Here is a 21,001-nt window from a genome sequence, read left to right on the forward strand (position 1 = left end):
TATAAGTTGCAATTACCCATCCTCGTGTAGCAGCAACATTAACATGAGTATCAAAGTGTTTTGGGAAAACACAATTGCGTGAAACCCCACTGTTTTTTGCTCCGGTCAATTCTTCTTTAAATTTCATATTTTAACTAGGTTGTCCTATAAACAATTAAAAAGAATCATTACCATTCATTTTTAACGTTAAGTAACAATTTAGTTTATTTAGCTCTTGTGTTGTTTCGTCTAATAATCTATACTCCTATATATTAATATCACCTAATTTAGAATAAATCATTGTTATATGTACATCACAACAATTGAATTCTCTCTTAAATCATACCTTATCATTCCATTTTTCATTCCTGCAAAGCTGTCATTGGAATTATGTTTTCTTGTTCTGACCCCACTTGTGGGGAGGAGGAACTATATACTCAAATGGGTTTTTTTTTGTTCAGTCAATTTTGGCCGATCGATATATTCGTCGCAGAGAAATGTGAGTGGTATCATTAAAAAGCTGGTCCAGCGTAGAATTCAAAATTAAAAGATTTTTTTTTGATTTTCGTTTTTTTTCGAGGAGTTATAGAGGATTGAAGTTTTGTGTGAACACGGGACATTTGATCACTTTTAGTGTGATTTTTCTTCAAATTAAGATATTTTATATAAAAATAGTATTTCAAACTTAAAGTTCTTGCCAAAAAATGAACCAATTTCGTGTTCCTAATAGGCTAAAAGCGATAAAAAATATTAGTTCTGGTCTCATAGGGAGCTTCAAAATCAAAAAAAAATCGAAATCCATCTGAGAGCTCTTTTTTTTATAAAATTTTCTTCTTTTTTTGTTTTTTTAAGTCCCCTAGAGACTAGTCACTTTTCATATCGAGGTTCCGTTAATGACAATCTTCGTTTACAGTCAAATGAAGCCCAATGAACAAAAAAATCTCTTGCAAGGAACTGCTCATATTAGTTTTCGTAATTTTAAATGAAATTTTGAATTTCTTTTTGAGGTTTCACTAATTTTATGGAGTCTTATCGCATGAACTCATTGACTAACAATTCAATATGTTCCGTAATGGGATTTAAGAGCATATCTAGTGCTTTGAGTGGACAACTAATGGCTGTTAAGACTTTAAGAATTTAAAAATAATCTTTCGAAATTTTTTTCTAACTTTAACCAATCATAGATTTATTATCGTGAACTTTATGTCATTCTCTGTGATGAGAGCACCCTCTTCCGTCCCTACTTCATCCTTCCTCTCGCTCTTCTCTTGTGAATTTTTGGTTTTTGCCTGATTTTGTTGTTGTTTTCATAGTCATAAGACTTGTTGTGATGTCTTATTGATCACCTATGCATAGCAAACATCCCCATACTCCTATTGAAGCATATTGGAGCGTATTTATTGACTTCCGTTGAATTTCATTGAGTTTAAGGGCTGCTAAGAACTTAAAATTAATTTTCGATTTTTTTTGAATATTAACCAATCTTTAACCTTTAACAATTAAAACAATTAGAACATTAACAATTAAAACAATTTTTTTGATCTGTTAGTCAATCTCAGTATTGACAGAACTCACTTGTTTTTACTGGAAATAAAATAAATTTTGTAGGCGGTTTTATTTTCTAACTATTGATTATATGACTTCAGTAACACAAAATTTCAAAATTAAAAAAAAAGAAATTTTGATATTTTCGGATTATTGGTTACTATTGAAGTCTTATCACATTATCCAAATACTATACACATTATCCAATAATTATTTTAATCCCATTGGCTTAGAAAAGACATTCAAAGGATCACAGATAAAACAGATAAAATTGTCAGAGAAAAACTAATGGTTTAAATGGCTTCGAATTTTTCTTCTCCCACTTTTTTACTGAATTTTGGTTTTCGCCTGTTTTTGTTGTTGTTTTCATGGTCTTAAGACTTATTGTGATCTCTTTTTGATTATCTATGCATGAAAAACATTTTTTTCTTGCCATCGTTTTATTTTTGAGCGTAATTATTGGCCTCCGTTAAAAGCTTTTATGTTTAATGGCTGTTAAGTTTGGAAAAGAGGTTTTTCGAATTTTTTTTGAACATTAACCGATCCTAAATTTTTTTCGTGGACTCTTAGTCAATCTTAGTACTTGCATAATCCATTTTTATTTCTAGTGCAGCCAAATTTAATCTGGTTACCGTTTTCATGTCCTACCTATTAGTTTTAAAACTTCAATGCCACTAGTTTTAATATATTTTTTTTAAACTTTCGGTTACTTTTTCTTATTTTTATATCCTTTTGAAATCTTATCACATTATCCTAATACTGATGGTTGTCATTGGTTTAGGAAGACGTTCAACGGATCATATATGAAGTTTTCAGAGAAGAACTTATGATTTAAATAGCTTCGACACTTTCTTCTTGCACTTTTCTTTTCAATTTTTGGTTGTTGCCTGTCTTTGTTGTTGTTTTCATCTTCAATAACTTGTTGTAAGATCTTATTGACTAAATAAGATTGGCAAAGAAATTTTTTGTCCCATGGAGGCATAATTTAGCGCATTTGATGGATTCCGTTGAGATCTAGTGAAATTAATGGCGTTGATACTACAAGTTTTCTAAAAAATTTCATGGTTCTAATGTATTTGTTCATGTTTGATTTTTTGAAACTGTTTTGATAAAAAAGAAGAATGCCATTGCTGTTAAAAAATTATTTGAACATTTAATAGTTTTTAGTGAAAAATTCATTTTCTAATGCCTTCGACACTTTTCGCGCTCAATTTTTTTTCTTGAAACTGATGTTTTCGCCTGTTTTTGTTCTTTAGGTAGCCGTAATTTGCTGACACGTATCTTAAGCTTGTAATTGAGGATTGAATGAGTTGAAGGATATTACCCGAATGAGTTGGTCAGTTTATAGCCTTTTGTCTTAAAGTTTAGGATATGCATTTTCAAACATTTTCAAACATTTTCAGTTTTTGTTGTTCTTTTCGTCAAAATGTAAATTACTTTCATCAATGAGAGTTCACATCCAACTTCTTGTATTCCAAAAAATAACATATATACTAACGTTATTTGTCACCGATGCTTTGTCTTTTGGACAATATACGTTTTCATAAACGTTTTTTGAGAGGCCATTTTTTGCGCTTCTTTTTCTCTTCTTTCAAAACAATGGCGTAGTAACAGATCCGAATGGTTTACAAATGTGGACCAAACAAACTGATTTAATCTCTCAGTATAATTCCTGCAGTTGAATTTGTAGAAATAAGAATTGAAATAAAAATTCCCTAATATTCAGATAATAGCTAATGAATTCCATGGTAGCAATAGTTTGTGTTTTCGCAAATCGTTTCTAATTTATTTAAGTTTTTCTTTGGTTCGTTTCTAAGTCTTAAACTACCCAAAGACAAGGCCATTTGGTTTTATAGTAACTTCTTAGTAATTTATTGTGGATTATTAAAATAAAAGCTGACGATTTTTAAGACTTTTGAAATTTCTTGGTTTAAAAAATGTTGATTAATTTTTGAATTTCGCCTCATTGATCGTTCTCTTTGTTGACTTGTGACTTAGTCTCATTAATAAAACTTTCCATCCGCTGTATAAATAGGAAAAATTAAGTTTGAGTGGTGAAGTTTTTATCTGATTGCATTTTGACGTTGTCACTATGTGCCATTAAAGTTAGATATTCAGTTTTTGCCGTGAAATTTTTGTTTTTGCTTTGTTTGTTTGGTTGTTTTTTTGTCTCGTAGTCTTTTTAAGGTCAGATCTCATTGGCGTTGTAATAAGGCATGGCATTATGTAATGCAATTAGTTGATGGGTTGTGTAACGATTGTTTTAATCTCAAACATCTATTTTTGTTATTTCTTCTTTTGGTTGACAATTAAGTCAAAAATGTAGATGGGTCGGGTCGGAACATCATGTGAGACCGCACATTAACGAGCCGCCTTGTTTCATTTAAAGTTCTCATTAGATTTGGAAACAGAATTGCTGATCGTTGCAAGTAGTAAAGTATACTACGTTGGTGTCAGCTCTTGCTCAGTTATCCATGTTTTTTTTTAACTTATCACGCTCATCATCAAGTGCGATAACACAGTCTCTGAAATTTTGAATGTTTTTTTTAGTTAAACCTGTAATATCATTTTGGGTTTTGTTTTATAACCCAATCAGTCGCGATCCTCTTTAAACATTAGTAAAATGCCATCTCTATCATAGAAATGTATTCTGTTTTTATTTCTAACATAATGTATATGCATTGGGTGCGTAGACCTGTTGTTTGAAATAACTCTCATACTGTTTAGGACGACTAACCAACAGCTGCGTAGTTTCCACTCAGAAGTTGAACGTAGTCCCCTAGAGACAAGTCACTTTTCATATCGAGGTTCCGTTAATGACAATCTTCTTTTACAGTCAAATGAAGCCCAATGAACAAAAAAATCTCTTTCAAGGAACTGCTCATATTAGTTTTCGTAAATTTAAATGAAATTTTGAATTTCTTTTTGAGGTTTCACTAATTTTATGGAGTCTTATCGCATGAACTCATTGACTAACAATTCAATATGTTCCGTAATGGGATTTAAGAGCATATCTAGTGCTTTGAGTGGACAACTAATGGCTGTTAAGACTTTAAGAATTTAAAAATAATCTTTCGAAATTTTTTTCTAACTTTAACCAATCATAGATTTATTATCCTGAACTTTATGTCATTCTCTGTGATGAGAGCACCCTCTTCCGTCCCTACTTCATCCTTCTTCTCGCTCTTCTCTTGTGAATTTTTGGTTTTTGCCTGATTTTGTTGTTGTTTTCATAGTCATAAGACTTGTTGTGATGTCTTATTGATCACCTATGCATAGCAAACATCCCCATACTCCTATTGAAGCATATTGGAGCGTATTTATTGGCTTCCGTTGAAATTCATTGAGTTTAAGGGCTGCTAAGAACTTAAAATTAATTTTCGATTTTTTTTTGAACATTAACCAATCTTTAACCTTTAACAATTAAAACAATTAGAACATTAACAATTAAAACAATTTTTTTGATCTGTTAGTCAATCTCAGTATTGACAGAACTCAAAAATAAAAAAAAAAGAAATTTTGATATTTTCGGATTATTGGTTACTATTGAAGTCTTATCACATTATCCAAATACTATACACATTATCCAATAATTATTTTAATCCCATTGGCTTAGAAAAGAAATTCAGAGGATCACAGATAAGACAGATAAAATTGTCAGAGAAAAACTAATGGTTTAAATGGCTTCGAATTTTTCTTCTCCCACTTTTTTACTGAATTTTGGTTTTCGCCTGTTTTTGTTGTTGTTTTCATGGTCTTAAGACTTATTGTGATCTCTTTTTGATTATCTATGCATGAAAAACATTTTTTTCTTGCCATCGTTTTAATTTTGAGCGTAATTATTGGCCTCCGTTAAAAGCTTTTATGTTTAATGGCTGTTAAGTTTGGAAAAGAGGTTTTTCGAATTTTTTTTGAACATTAACCGATCCTAAATTTTTTTCGTGGACTCTTAGTCAATCTTAGTACTTGCATAATCCATTTTTATTTCTAGTGCAGCCAAATTTAATCTGGTTACCGTTTTCATGTCCTACCTATTAGTTTTAAAACTTCAATGCCACTAGTTTTAATATATATTTTTTAAACTTTCGGTTACTTTTTCTTATTTTTATATCCTTTTGAAATCTTATCACATTATCCTAATACTGATGGTTCTCATTGGTTTAGGAAGACGTTCAATGGATCATTTATGAAGTTTTCAGAGAAGAACTTATGATTTAAATAGCTTCGACACTTTCTTCTGGCACTTTTCTTTTCAATTTTTGGTTGTTGCCTGTCTTTGTTGTTGTTTTCATCTTCAATAACTTGTTGTAAGATCTTATTGACTAAATAAGATTGGCAAAGAAATTTTTCGTCCCATGGAGGCATAATTTAGCGTATTTGATGGATTCCGTTGAGATCTAGTGAAATTAATGGCGTTGATACTACAAGTTTTCTAAAAAATTTCATGGTTCTAATGTATTTGTTCATGTTTGATTTTTTGAAACTGTTTTGATAAAAAAGAAGAATGCCATTGCTGTTAAAAAATTAATTGAACATTTAATAGTTTTTAGTGAAAAATTCATTTTCTAATGCCTTCGACACTTTTCGCGCTCAATTTTTTTTCTTGAAACTGATGTTTTTGCCTGTTTTTGTTCTTTAGTTAGCCGTAATTTGCTGACAAGTATCTTAAGCTTGTAATTGAGGATTGAATGAGTTGAAGGATATTACCCGAATGAGTTGTTCAGTTTATAGCCTTTTGTCTTAAAGTTTAGGATATGCATTTTCAAACATTTTCAAACATTTTCAGTTTTTGTTGTTCTTTTCGTCAAAATGTAAATTACTTTCATCAATGAGAGTTCACATCCAACTTCTTGTATTCCAAAAAATAACATATATACTAACGTTATTTGTCACCGATGCTTTGTCTTTTGGACAATATACGTTTTCATAAACGCTTTTTGAGAGGCCATTTTTTGCGCTTCTTTTTCTCTTCTTTCAAAACAATTGCGTAGTAACAGATCCGAATGGTTTACAAATGTGGACCAAACAAACTGATTTAATCTCTCAGTATAATTCCTGCAGTTGAATTTGTAGAAATAAGAATTGAAATAAAAATTCCCTAATATTCAGATAATAGCTAATGAATTCCATGGTAGCAATAGTTTGTGTTTTCGCAAATCGTTTCTAATTTTTTTTAAGTTTTTCTTTGGTTTGTTTCTAAGTCTTAAACTACCCAAAGACAAGGCCATTTGGTTTTATAGTAACTTCTTAGTAATTTATCGTGGATTATTAAGTTAAAAGCTGACGATTTTTAAGACTTTTGAAATTTCTTGGTTTAAAAAATGTTGATTAATTTTTGAATTTCGCCTCATTGATCGTTCTCTTTGTTGACTTGTGACTTAGTCTCATTAATAAAACTTTCCATCCGCTGTATAAATAGGAAAAATTAAGTTTGAGTGGTGAAGTTTTTATCTGATTGCATTTTGACGTTGTCACTATGTGCCATTAAAGTTAGATATTGAGTTTTTGCCGTGAAATTTTCGTTTTTGCTTTGTTTGTTTGGTTGTTTTTTTTGTCTCGTAGTCTTTTTAAGGTCAGATCTCATTGGCGTTGTAATAAGGCATGGCATTATGTAATGCAATTAGTTGATGGGTTGTGTAACGATTGTTTTAATCTCAAACATCTATTTTTGTTATTTCTTCTTTTGGTTGACAATTAAGTCAAAAATGTAGATGGGTCGGGTCGGAACATCATGTGAGACCGCACATTAACGAGCCGCCTTGTTTCATTTAAAGTTCTCATTAGATTTGGAAACAGAATTGCGGATCGTTGCAAGTAGTAAAGTATACTACGTTGGTGTCAGCTCTTGCTCAGTTATCCATGTTTTTTTTAACTTATCACGCTCATCATCAAGTGCGATAACACAGTCTCTGAAATTTTGAATGTTTTTTTTAGTTAAACCTGTAATATCATTTTGGGTTTTGTTTTATAACCCAATCAGTCGCGATCCTCTTTAAACATTAGTAAAATGCCATCTCTATCATAGAAACGTATTCTGTTTTTATTTCTAACATAATGTATATGCATTGGGTGCGTAAACCTGTTGTTTGAAATAATTCTCATACTGTTTAGGACGACTAACCAACAGCTGCGTAGTTTCCACTCAGAAGTAGAACGTAGTTCTGGCTGCTATCGGTGAAAATTGTGACCCCGTGCAGGTAAGAGTTGTTCTTGAACCCGCTGTTCGTAATCAGAGTTTGGGGACTGGGACACACGCCAGCGTTTGCAGCTGGACCAACGCAATTGGATGACGAGCCAGTTGAATATCTAAACAGTTACATCGCTGCTCAGATCAACGGTTTCCTTATAGCGTGTCCCATAAAGTTGAATTACGCAAACGTTTCAAAAACACTGTCCACAGTGCTCATGTGCATGCTCAATTGCATGTTTGGGCGTTTTCGGTCATTTCAACTTTATGGGACAGACTACAAAACAGTACCCTTGCGCTGCAACTCTTATTTTGTGTGAAAGAATTGCATAAATACTTTAAAGACTTAAATGGTTCATGCTTAAAAAGACCTCAAGCTCATAAGTGAACACATGTAAACATCGGAAAAAAATCTTATGAAATAAGATCAAGTCATGCGGTAGTCGCATTTGATGAAAACAACATCTAGAACTGATTCTAATAATTCAAGGTCAAATGGTTAGGGTTAATTATCGCAACAACAGTAGTTTTACTTTTGACAGGGCAAAAATGCGAGTTTGAATTAGCATTTATGAAGCAAAAATGAAGACCAGTTTATACTGAGCAAGTAAGATATTCTGGTTTAGCCATATGTAATTTCTCAGGATGATTCTTTATACAGGTTACCTTTCTTTGTAAATTCACTCTGTGAGTCTTTGTGACATCATCACTTTCCTTGTTACATCGTACATCACAATCATTTTTGTAAAGTAATTTTCCAATCGTTCTTATCTAACGCTTACACTAGTCGCCTAAAGTGGTGTTCATTTTATTTGAAGTTAAAAATATATGGGTGGCCAAATTTTTTCTAGACTCAGCGTTGAATTTTTAAAAGAAAAGGAGGCTCGGTAATGTGCGTACGCGGATAAGGTTCCGACCCCGCTCATCCACATTCTTGACCTAATTGGCTACCAAATGACGAAGAGATAGAAAACTTTCAAAAACATACATATCGTTCCATAAACAGCAAATGGAATACAATAATATCACTCGAGAGAGCCGATGAAAGTTGTTAATGATAAGACTACTAGAAAGGACAATAATAAAAATCAAACAACAAACATTATTTACGACCAGAACTCGATTTCTGTAATAAATAAAATCGTAACAAAATCAAACTCGGATCAGATAAAATCTAAACGAAACAATTTAACCTATACATCGTTAGACAAAATATGGAACCTGTCCTCAATGCGACTGGTTAATAGGTCGACAAAAAGAGCAAAGAGGTGCGAAGTTCAAAAACACGTTTCTTATTTTGAAAAAAATTATTTTACTGAAATCCCTAAAATGTTCGATTACATCTCCATCGGAAGCAATTGAGACATTCAAAGCATTTGAAAGCCAATGGGACCTACGATTATTGTTATCAATTAAAAAGAAAACAAAAATCCTAAAAATTGTACAAATACAAAAAATCTCAAACATTTTATGAAATCTCGTAGTAACAGCAGTAACAAAGCCGAGAAGCAAATGTTCAAAGCTAAAACCGTTAAAGAGATTAAACTATAGTTAATTGGCAACGGTTTTTGACCCAGGTTTTTACAGACTGTGCTACAAATCAACCAAAAATTTAATTAAAAATTACGAAGCTCAAAAACCCAAATATGTTTTTGAAAACAAATATTTCCAAAAGTCATGACAGACTTCAAAAAGATTTCAATTAGAGCGATGGAATAAATTGTAATACCTCAGGAAGCCTAAGTCACGAACCTTTAAAATATTAACAAATATATAAAGAAGCCGAAAGATCAAACAATTTTACGAGATCACATTGTTCAAGGCACTAAAATTAGAAGATGTAGCCTGCAACAACTGTGTATCGTCACTTTCTCCTAATTTTAACATGAAAGAGTCTTTCTCCTAACAGAATCACGTATAAATGACAACAAAAAGAAACCCGGAAATTGAACAGTATAGAAATCCCGAAAACTTTGAAATTTAGAAATCTATGAATTTAATGGTCGAGGCAATCAGTCACAATCTATAGGCAAGCGCGAAACGTATAAAAAATGCTTGAAACGACAAAGTGACTGTGACCTCTTATAAGTGAGATTGAGTCAAATGGTTACAATAATGAAAGCCAAAATGATACAAATGAAAAAAATTCTTTTCTTATTTCAATTTGAAAGTCATTAAAACAAACAGCTGTGACCTGAATTCTTTAACTAGGTTCAATTATAATTCCTGGGGAAGCAATTGAGCCAAAAGATGTATGACATATAACAACAAAAACAAAGACAAACATTGGCAAAAACAACAAAAATACATAAAGTTTTGCGATAATACGACAAGTAAACAAACCGAACTCATAAAATATGCAGTTAAGCTAAAAAAATTGAAAGGGCGTCCTATCAAAATAAAGAGACAATTAGTTGAACATAAAACAGTTACGGACATTAATTTATAACCCACATGAATTTGGTTTCTGGCTGTTTTTACGGGGACTGAGCCAGAAATTGAGAGAACTAAGATAAAATAGTGGCAAGGTTCAAAAATTAACCGATGTTTTCTTAAAACAAACATATTCAAAGTCAACAGACATTAGATAACAACTGAAAGACGTGTCAAGGTTAATTTATACCTCTTGAAATATAATTGGATCTTTGACGGAGGACAGTAGGTTATTGAGCTCAAAGATTGCGCAAAAAAGATAACAGTTGAAATCAAAAGTCAAGAAGTATTTAAAATTTTTTTAAGAAAACAATTGGCCAGAGCCATGGAAACTACGCGCTTAACTCTGAAACCGTAATATCATCTCAAAATTCAAATAATCTCATAATCTCATTAATCAGATAATATAATTAATCAAATAATTAATCAAATAATATAATTAATCAAGTCATTAATCAAATAATATAATCTCATTAAAATCTAAAAAATTTAATATCTTATGAATCCATGGCAAGATCAAGATCAGCCCAGATGTTGCTGCCCGTCTAACGAAAAACTCATTTGTTTAAATGGTTGCAAAATAGATCAGTTCTTAAATAAAATCTTTCTGTTTTTCAAAGAAAAATGAGTTTTGTATATTTAATGAGTTTAAATTTGCAAAAAACTGGCAAAACTATGACTCTAGAAGACTCTCACAGCCAGTGGGTGTACAACTAGCTCAATGGCCAGCTTGACACAAATATGGCCGCAGTTTTAATGTCTTTACATCCAGGAACTTTAAAGCAAGTCGTATGAAAAAGCAAATTTGTTCTCAATTTTGGTCACAATTTTAGTCCCAAAAAAATAGAATTTTGAAAAATTTAGCATAAAATCTAGCCAACAAACTCGGACCGAACAATTCAGCAACCGTACTCTGTCTAAAGAGATAAAATTAATGCACTACAGATAACAATTTGAACAAATTTTTGCAAAATGGAGGAAAATTAGGTTAAAAATACCTAAAAAGTGAATAAAAACGGCTAAAATTCGTTTAATATTCACAAAACTTTTAACCTCGATAACTCCCTATGAAAAGTGAATTTTGAAAAAAATCTTTTTAATTCCATATTCTACGCTGGACGGGCTTTTTCATGATACCACTCACAACTCTCTACGTTGATTATATCGATCGGCCAAAATTGTCTGAACCCATTCGAAGTGTATAGTTCCTCCCCCACTAAAGTGGTTCGGAACAAAGGTCTAAAGTATATTAATTAACTAAAAAATGAACACAGAGGTACCACAAGGAATCTAAGAAAATTAGTTTACAGAACAAAGAAAAGGGTGTTCTGTAACGTGATGTTTTCTCTAAAAAATTTTGCGCTAAATTTGAATTATTATCAGAAGAACAAAACTAAGTAGAATTGTGGGAAAGAGCCTTCCATTATAAACAATGAGTTGCTTATTGATAGGAACATTTTTACAGTCAATTCGTCACAAGAATTTAAATAAGTCTAGATAACAAAATAGTGGCAGCCACTCTTGGCAAATAGTCCGATTTAATTCAATCTGTGACTTTTGTTCCATTTTTGTAAAAAAAATTTTCTATCAGAGAAACTGAGCAAAACGGATTTCAGTGGAAATTTTTAACCGCTTTCAAAACATTTTGTTTAAAAATAGTCAAGTTTCGTATCTTGGTTTGAGGTTTTTGAGGCATTGAAATGCAAAAAAAGTGTATATTTGAGCTTTTCAAGGTTAAAAAATCGCAGAGCATCAGACAAAATAAACCATTTCTCATTCAATAGTCTGTTGCTAATAAAAATACAGGGTGAAAGAGTTGTTTGTTGCTGTCAGGGCATTGGATTGATCTTTTTTTGTCTTTAGATTTATATTAATTTGCATCAACAGTTTAATTTCTAAGTTTTTCCCATTACTGTAGTCAAAAATTTATGTTGGTCAGCGAGAACCGATCGAGCGACAATTTGCATAAAATTTCTTTGACCTTCTTAAATATGTTCACATTAAGGGCCAGACAGACGTAAAAAATCCCAATAAGGTAGCAATTTATAGAAATACAAGAATCTGTGTCGCTAACCCGTCGGTTAACAAAATGTGAAATCCATCAAGATTTCTTGTAACTTTCCCGATTGGAAATAAGGGAAATGTAGTAAAGCTAACGCGAAATTGGAGTTTCTCCTGGCACAGGGTAAGGTGGGCGTATCAGGTGGTTGCTAGTTAAGTAAGTTTGTGAGTAAGTATGTATGAGTGAGCAAGTGAGCAAGTGTGTGTGCATGTGCGCGTGTGTGTGCTACAAAACCCAGAGACCACTGAACGAAAAATTAAATCCGTTGGACTCAAAAGAGCCATATGACTAACGCAGTTGCTCCAGTTTTTGTTTGAGCGAAAAAAAACAACAACTCTAGACTGAAATCAGCCTCGAGAAAGATAACCCGAGGACACGCTAATAATTACAAGTTTTTTAGTAGGCTTTTTGAGCATTCACTTATTTTATGGGTTTGCCTGCTCGTTTTTTTAAAATATTTTTCTGAGTTTTTTGACGAAACGTTTGAAGTACAAACGGTAGAACAAACTAACTCAAATCTTATGGCGGCGACGCAGTTGAAAGAGCCACCCTGATTCGCCACCCTTATAATATTTTATATTTTAAGCTAACTGTGAAAGAATTCAAATTCTGGTTAAAGAAACTGTGGAAGATTAGTTTTTTTATGATATACTTCCATTCTCAAAGACGAACAAGTTTGGACAAGAACTGAGCCGCCTCTAAATGGGCAAATAAATAGCCACCCAACTTCAAAAACATCAGTCGCATATTATGAGATCTCGTTAGGACAAGTTTTGACTTAGGATTTTCACTTCCCAGCTTTAAAAATGTAGAGATCTGAGTCGAGCATGCTTGACCGGTACTGTTGCTTTTCGCCGGCAGATCAAGGCACTTAAGAATAGATACACTATTGCAATATTATGTAATGATTTTAATGGCTTGTCTTACCAGGCTAGCGAAACCATTTTAGGGAAATATGGATTGCTCACACAAAATTAAACGTCCTTTTTCCTCAAGAGAAACGATTTTGTATAATAATTAGTACCATAATGATTTGAGATTATTTTGCTTTTAGATTATTTTGCCATGCCTGTTTAATTTTCCACCTGAATGCTTTCGTTTGAAACCTATGCTCATAATTTTAGGTTGAAGTGCAAAATTCGGTCCTAATTTATATGAAATCTTTTGACGCAAAGTTTCCTGAATGCCGCTTAAGTCAAATATACTTTGCAGCGAAAAACAGTTTTTACTTTTCAACTTCCAGTTTAACATCGAAAAACACCAACGTTTTGTTTAAAACATTTTGTTTAAAAATAGTCAAGTTTCGTATCTTGGTTTGAGGTTTTTGAGGCATTGAAATGCAAAAAAAGTGTATATTTGAGCTTTTCAAGGTTAAAAAATCGCAGAGCATCAGACAAAATAAACCATTTCTCATTCAATAGTCTGTTGCTAATAAAAATACAGGGTGAAATAGTTGTTTGTTGCTGTCAGGGCATTGGATTGAACTTTTTTTGTCTTTAGATTTATATTAATTTGCATCAACAGTTTAATTTCTAAGTTTTTCCCATTACTGTAGTCAAAAATTTAAGTTGGTCAGCGAGAACCGGTCGAGCGACAATTTGCATAAAACTTCTTTGATCTTCTTAAATATGTTCACATTAAGGGCCAGACAGACGTAAAAAATCCCAATAAGGTAGCAATTTATAGAAATACAAGAATCTGTGTCGATAACCCGTCGGTTAACAAAATGTGAAATTCATCAAGATTTCTTGTAACTTTCCCGATTGGAAATAAGGGAAATGTAGTAAAGCTAACGCGAAATTGGAGTTTCTCCTGGCACAGGGTAAGGTGGGCGTATCAGGTGGTTGCTAGTTAAGTAAGTTTGTGAGTAAGTATGTATGAGTGAGCAAGTGAGTGAGTGAGTGAGTGAGTATGTGAAAGAGTGGGTGAGTGTGTGAGTGAGTGAATGAATGAGTGAGTTAGTGAGTGACTGTGTCCGTCTCTGTGTGTGCATGTGCGCGTGTGTGTGCTACAAAACCTAGAGACCACTGAACGAAAAATTAAATCTGTTGGACTCAAAAGAGCCATACGACTAACGCAGTTGCTCCAGTTTTTGTTTGAGCGAAAAAAAAACAACAACTCTAGACTGAAATCAGCCTCGAGAAAGATAACCCGAGGACACGATAATAATTACAAGTTTTTGAGTAAGCTTTTTTAGCATTCACTTATTTTATGGGTTTGCCTGCTCGTTTTTTTAAAATATTTTTCTGAGTTTTTTGACGAAACGTTTGAAGTACAAACGGTAGAACAAACTAACTCAAATCTTATGGCGGCGATGCAGTTGAAAGAGCCACCCTGATTCGCCGTGATGCCACTGATACCAACGATAAGATTCTGATCAATTGCTATTTGATCTTCAATTTTGGTGCCACTGGTGAAGTTACCGATCCCTGCCACCCATTGAGGTACGTCAATCCCCGCTGCGTTTGAATACACGAATGCCATTCCCTGTATGCAGTCGTCTGTGCCGTTTTCGTAATAGATTTGCAGTCGTCGTGGGTACCCGATGAAATTGTCGAACTTGGGGTACGCGTTGTCGTTGGGGTCAAAAGAGAAGTATACCGTATCGAGGAAGAAGGTTTCCTCCATCGCAGTCCCAGCCGAGGAGGGTAACATCCCTCCTACTGTTTGAGTAAGCTGGGTGGCGTTTTCAGTTACATCGAATAAGATCTCAACTAAAAAAACCGAACTAATAAAATAATTAGCAAAAAATAATACAGAACTGGTCTGCTCATTTCAGCTTGTTAAAACCAAAATATTTTATATTTTAAGCTAACTGTGAAAGAATTCAAATTCTGGTTAAAGAAACTGTGGAAGATTAGTTTTTTTATGATATACTTCCATTCTCAAAGACGAACAAGTTTGGACAAGAACTGAGCCGCCTCTAAATGTGCAACTAAATAGCCACCCAACTTCAAAAACATCAGCCGCATATTATGAGATCTCGTTAGGACAAGTTTTGACTTAGGATTTTCACTTCCCAGCTTTAAAAATGTAGAGATCTGAGTCGAGCATGCTTGACCAGAACTGTTGCTTTTCGCCGGCAGATCAAGGCACTTAAGAATAGATACACTATTGCAATATTATGTAATGATTTTAATGGCTTGTCTTACCAGGCTAGCGAAATCATTTTAGGGAAATATGGATTGCTCACACAAAATTAAACGTCCTTTTTCCTCAAGAGAATAGATTTTGTATAATAAATAGTACCATAATGATTTGAGATTATTTTGCTTTTAGATTATTTTGCCATGCCTGTTTAATTTTCCACCTGAATGCTTTCGTTTGAAACCTATGCTCATAATTTTAGGTTGAAGTGCAAACTTCGGTCCTAATTTATATGAAATCTATTGACGCAAAGTTTCCTGAATGCCGCTTAAGTCAAATATACTTTGCAGCGAAAAACAGTTTTTACTTTTCAACTTCCAGTTTAACATCGAAAAACACCAACGGCAATTTTCATATAGGGCACGGCATTTCGTCCACAAAATGCAAAACACACGCATAATGTACTAGCATTGGAAAAGTGAAATCTGCTTAAAAACGAGAATAGTTGCTCGTTAACTTTGGTATCAGTCGACACTCGTAATATGGTCATATTTTGGCTGGAAATGACGTTTTTACAACTCGAAGAGGCGTTTTGGTTTTCGGGGAGGGTTTTGGATCTTTTCCATTTGTGCCCCCGCTTAGTTGGTGCATATTATTTGCAATGTGCCAGATTGTTACATAATGATGGACTTTATAATGGACAGTGCTCTGTTAATGTGTTAGTGGGGGGTGCATAATATACTGGGGGAACAACGGTATGCACCCCCCGTTAAAGAGCGCGTGTCATTACATAATAAATCTTTATGTAAAAATATTATGGCTCCAGCCTGGGGGAGGCGTGTAAATAATATGCTACCCGGACTATAGACTTAGAGTAAATCAGTACTGATTCACAATATCCCAATAGTAAATCGTCAAATCAGTACTGTATCATGCAATCTCAATAGTATTTTTTGTGTATGACTTGGCAGAATAAGGCCCTTGTCTGTTTTTTTCATGATTTTTAAATGCACATTTCGTTTTTGCAAGTTTTCACTGACCATGAGAAAACCGGTATAAATTTTTGAAAAATTTGAAAATCGTTTTGAATTTTCGAGCAACTCACACATGATCAATCATTTCGGCGTGGGTGATGAGCGGAAATCCAGGGGTTAAATCAACAAATAACAGTGCTCGCAGTCCAACACCAGTTAAAAACCAGTCAAGAACCAGTCTACAGCCAGCTTACAACCGGTCTACAACCAGTATGCAGCCAGTCTACAGACAGTTTCAGAATTTCAACTTATAAGTTGAAGTTTGTCTTTTATTTCAGAGAGTCATGAAACTCGCCTCAGCATATATATATATATATATATATATATATATATATATATATATATGTATATATATATATACATATATATATATATATATATATATATATATATATAAATATATATATATATATATAAATTATATGGCGGTACGCTCTTTAACTTGTCGCAAGCGCGGCGACCGTATCCAGAGGTTTGGTGACCGCCGGCTGATGTGTTTATGCCTTCGAAAGTTTCGAAATTTGACGGGATCCGGAGCACGTTAAAAAACACGGAGAGATGGTAAATGTTTATTTATTATTCTGTAGATAGTAAATGTCAAAAATAATCTGATATTATTAGGGGAGAGGGGGTGGAGAGACGGGGGGGGGGGGGTTGGGTTGGGTGTTTTGTCCCTGATGCCGAGGGCAACCCAGCCCTTTGAATCCTTTATTTTGATCCCCCTCAAATCTGTGGCCTGCGGAGGGTGTGACATTGTCACAGTAGTCGCTGATCGTCGTCAAATCTCTGGTGTATGTCGCCGTGATTCAGAAAAGTTCACTGGAACTTGCCAAAAGTGTGTTCGAGCATGATCCGGACAGTATTCAACAAGATATCTCGCGAATAATGTTAAACAAAGAAAATACTGAAACTGCAAATTTAAATGTAGTTTGTTATTTCCAGATAATTTTGGGGTGAATTCTTTTGTAAAATTCACATTTTGCTGCATTTTTTTCAAATTTTTTCCAGATCCGTAAGAATCGGCTGATTTTTTTTCTGTCCTTTTTTCTCAGTCTGTGAGATTCGCTGATAAGGCTTTTTACAGAATGAAAAAGTGCACTGCGCATGATAAAATAAGTCGGGTCGCTGTTCGGCTGTTCAGAGACTTTTCAGAGATGCAAAATTTTTGTCTGATTTGTTGTCTTGACATAGCAAAAAGTGACATGATCAGACTATGGCAATTTAAAAAATACAGAATTGAGATTTCATGATTCATTGCTGATTTACTCTGGTACTATGATCCGGGTACCCACTATGTTGGGGGGGGGGGGCAGAAACGGAAACGATCCTCTAGTTATAATGAGCTGCTGATAAAATTTAAATGAAATGGCCGAACTCGAATGGCTGATGAAATGGCCGAACTCTTAAGTTAATAAAGTAGCAAGATTAAAAGGGGCGCCAAAAATCAGAGACCCTTAATTTTAGATAGGAGTACACCTCATAAAAAGCCCTATGTTAAAATTGAAAGGGATTCAAACTGTAGCGTTCATATAAAGTATTGAATACTGATGCCAGAAAATCTTCCAGTGATTTAATCTCAAATGTTTTAAAAACCAGTCATGAAAATCAGCTATATTTTCAGATTCGATGATTTTATCTGTAGGTCCTGCTTCGCGTAACCCAACTTTATTTTCGCTTCTGTATGTCCGTCTATTTTCATTACGCTGGTGGAATTGAAACTGTGAACAAAATTGATCAATGATGTCACAATAATGATTTGAGATTAATTCGCTTTTAGATTATTTTGCCATGCCTGTTTAATTTTTCTCCTGAATGCTTTCGTTTGAAGCATATACTCATAATTTTAGGTTTATTTCGTAATACAATGAGATCCGCGGTTTGATTCTTTCCCATTATAGCCCCCACCCCCAACCATGGCAATTATATCGTAATGGGGGGGGGGGCTGTAATGGGAAAGACCCGGCGGTTTTATACCGTGAGGGCAAAAATTTACTCGTTCGTCTTTAGTTTGGCTGATTTTTATAATATCGTATGCTAAATGATCTAACATGTACAATGGCCTTTCCAGGACCAGGAAAGGGAAAAATACTGTTTAAATAAGAGTTTAGAAGGCTCAAATTAAAGTTTAAGGTTTCTGTTCTCACCATCTGGAAGTGCCTCGTACTCAATTTGTTCATACGACGAGCCATTCTGGTCGCATTTGAAGCGAACTCCATTAGCTGAAACGCGAATAGTTATCATAAATCATAAGAACAAAGTGTAGCGGGTTGACCTTTCTTGGGAACCATATCCAAGAACCATATATGGTTCCATACAGGCCATACAAAAATTTCTTATACGATCTTGCCAAGAATTCCATATATGATTCTTATATGGCATCCAAGATTTCAAGTTTCTTTTTTCTTGTTCCAGGAGCACCTTCAAGCAACTGAATTTGCTTTTTTGGACGGCTTAATGCAGTCAAAAGATGTTAGTTCTTCGTATTTTTTTGTAAATTTTGAGTTTTACTCTTATGGTCTTACATGGCGCCATAAATATGCATGTTCCTGGATATGGTTCCCAAGACACCATGAAGTTCAATTCTTTTACAAGTGCCTCGAAGGGCTTTTCTCCACTCAGAGTGCAAAGAATGAGCTTTTTGAGCAATGACGATTTTTTCCATGGTCAGCTATATGGTTGGCAAGTTACCATAAACTCGATATATGGCTTGGATATGGTTGCCAAGAAAAGTTTGTGGTGGCCAACCTGGGTTTGTTCAACCTCATATTTGGATATGCCAACCCCCGGGTCAAAAATTTCGTCATAATTCAAGAAAGATATGCGCTGCAAACAGCTGAAAAGAATATTTTTACCGGATAAATTTTACATAATCATCCCCTTTTAATCTGCTGAAATTTCAGCATCTTTCTCACATATTTTCAGCATTTTTCAGTACATTAAGCGGATAATGTAAGATTTATCCGCTAAAAAATTTTTTTCTCAGCGGCTGTCAGCGCATTTTTTACATAATTTTTTAAATTAATTTCAGCAATTATCTTACACAATTTCAGCACTCATCTTAGACAATTTCAAGGCGTTCCTTAACTAATTTATAAAATTATTTTGAATTATTGTTCTTCTTCTATTCATGCAGCAACAGCACCGGGTAAGATTAAACAGCATTTCACTAGAGCAGTCCAACTTAAAAACAGTTGGAAATCTGGCAACAGAATTAAAAAGTTTGTCAACTATTATGCTAAAGCCGCTATCGCAGCTGGATTATATGGCCAGAACACATGTCTGAATTAAACCAGGTAGTATATGTAAAATTTTCTTCCTTCTGTTCGATAAGATGAAAGCGTGACGCTTTTCAGTTGTTCCAATTTTCATAAATATGAAATATCAATTAAAAACAACTCAGATTTTTGATTGATTACAGGCTCTAAAGCACTGCAGCAGATGAAAGACGGTACATGCAGACCGCGTTATAAGCAATAGAGGGCAATAAAATTGCACGGATATTTATGAAAAAATGTTGTTGAATCCACTGAACTTGAAATTTTCACCAGTGCTGAAAATCTGCAAGAAAGGTGCTGAGAAGCTGCTGAAGTTTTGCAAGAGAAAAGTTGAAACTAACTATGAAAGCCGCTGAGTCCATTGAAGTTGAAATTTTTACAAATGCTGAAAATATGTAAGAAAGGTGCTGAATCAAAAACTGATTTTTTGTAAAAAATGAACTGAAGTGAATATTCTACTTCAGCAGATTCAGCATCTATTTTTAATTTTCAGTGCAACTAGCACAGATCTTACATATTTCCCACAAGGGCAACGAATTTTTCGAATAAAAATATCCGCTTACAGCTGCTGACCCCTCAATTCGGGCAGACGTAAAATATTTTTGGTTGAAATAACGTGGAAAAAAAGCACCTGAAAATATCCAAACGGTTTGAGCAGAAATCTTTCACATGAGCTCTGCCAGATCACGCATGAAAAATACCCAAACTACCTTTTTCAGTGAAAAATTTCAAAGTTTAAATGAAAAATTGTCTGAAAAGACGAAGTGAATCGCAAGTGAGTTCATGAAACGTTGTCTGAAATTTTGCTAAATTCAGTAATTTTTGTGGTTTTGTTCCTCTTAATTCTATACGGAAAATTCACTAAAAAATCTTTTTTATTGTACATTATTGCTAAGCAAACATAGTGTAACATTCCTTTCAAATTCAAACGAAAAAAGATATAACTTAGATTTTTTGTTTGTCTAATGAACACTTACTGATTTAGAAAACTGTAATTGAAAAATAAAACTTTCGAAATCTGAAAATTTCTCTTAAAACTTTTCCAAATTTAAACAAGGAAATTAAATTTGTGGTGGCAATGCAAATCAGCAAAAAATGGTTGCAGTAACTAAACATCAATTTGTACGGGTCAAAAATTTCCTGGACTACAGGTCATGTTCGGTACGTCGTCAGGTATCTCTACATCTGATATCTGATTAAACAAGGAGGATCCGTAATGCGCTGCTCATCATTGTTCCGACCCCTCTTGAGGGGGGAGGAACTATATACTCATATGGGTTTTTTTTGTTCAGTCAATTTTGGCCTATCGATATATTCATCGTGAAGAGTTGAGACTGGTATCATTAGAAAGCTTGTCCGGCGTAGAAAATGGATTTCAAAAGGATTTCAAATGGATTTT

The 21,001-nt window shown here is 33.8% G+C and overlaps 1 protein-coding gene across 1 annotated transcript in view; it reads right to left on the reverse strand.

The window, feature by feature from the left end:
• The window catches only part of LOC142334631 (uncharacterized), a 154,497-nt gene that overhangs the window by 45,194 nt on the left and 88,302 nt on the right, over window positions 1-21,001 (reverse strand). Inside the window, exons 14-16 of the mRNA XM_075382824.1 lie at window positions 18,472-18,546; window positions 14,503-14,920; window positions 7,646-7,830 (exon numbers count right to left, since the gene is read on the reverse strand). Of these exons, the coding sequence (XP_075238939.1) occupies window positions 7,646-7,830; window positions 14,503-14,920; window positions 18,472-18,546 (678 nt within the window). The remainder of the gene's footprint in view (window positions 1-7,645; window positions 7,831-14,502; window positions 14,921-18,471; window positions 18,547-21,001) is intronic.

Source organism: Convolutriloba macropyga, chromosome 2, assembly GCF_964194025.1.
Source record: "Convolutriloba macropyga chromosome 2, txConMacr16.3, whole genome shotgun sequence".
Taxonomy (NCBI): Eukaryota; Metazoa; Xenacoelomorpha; order Acoela; family Convolutidae; genus Convolutriloba; species Convolutriloba macropyga.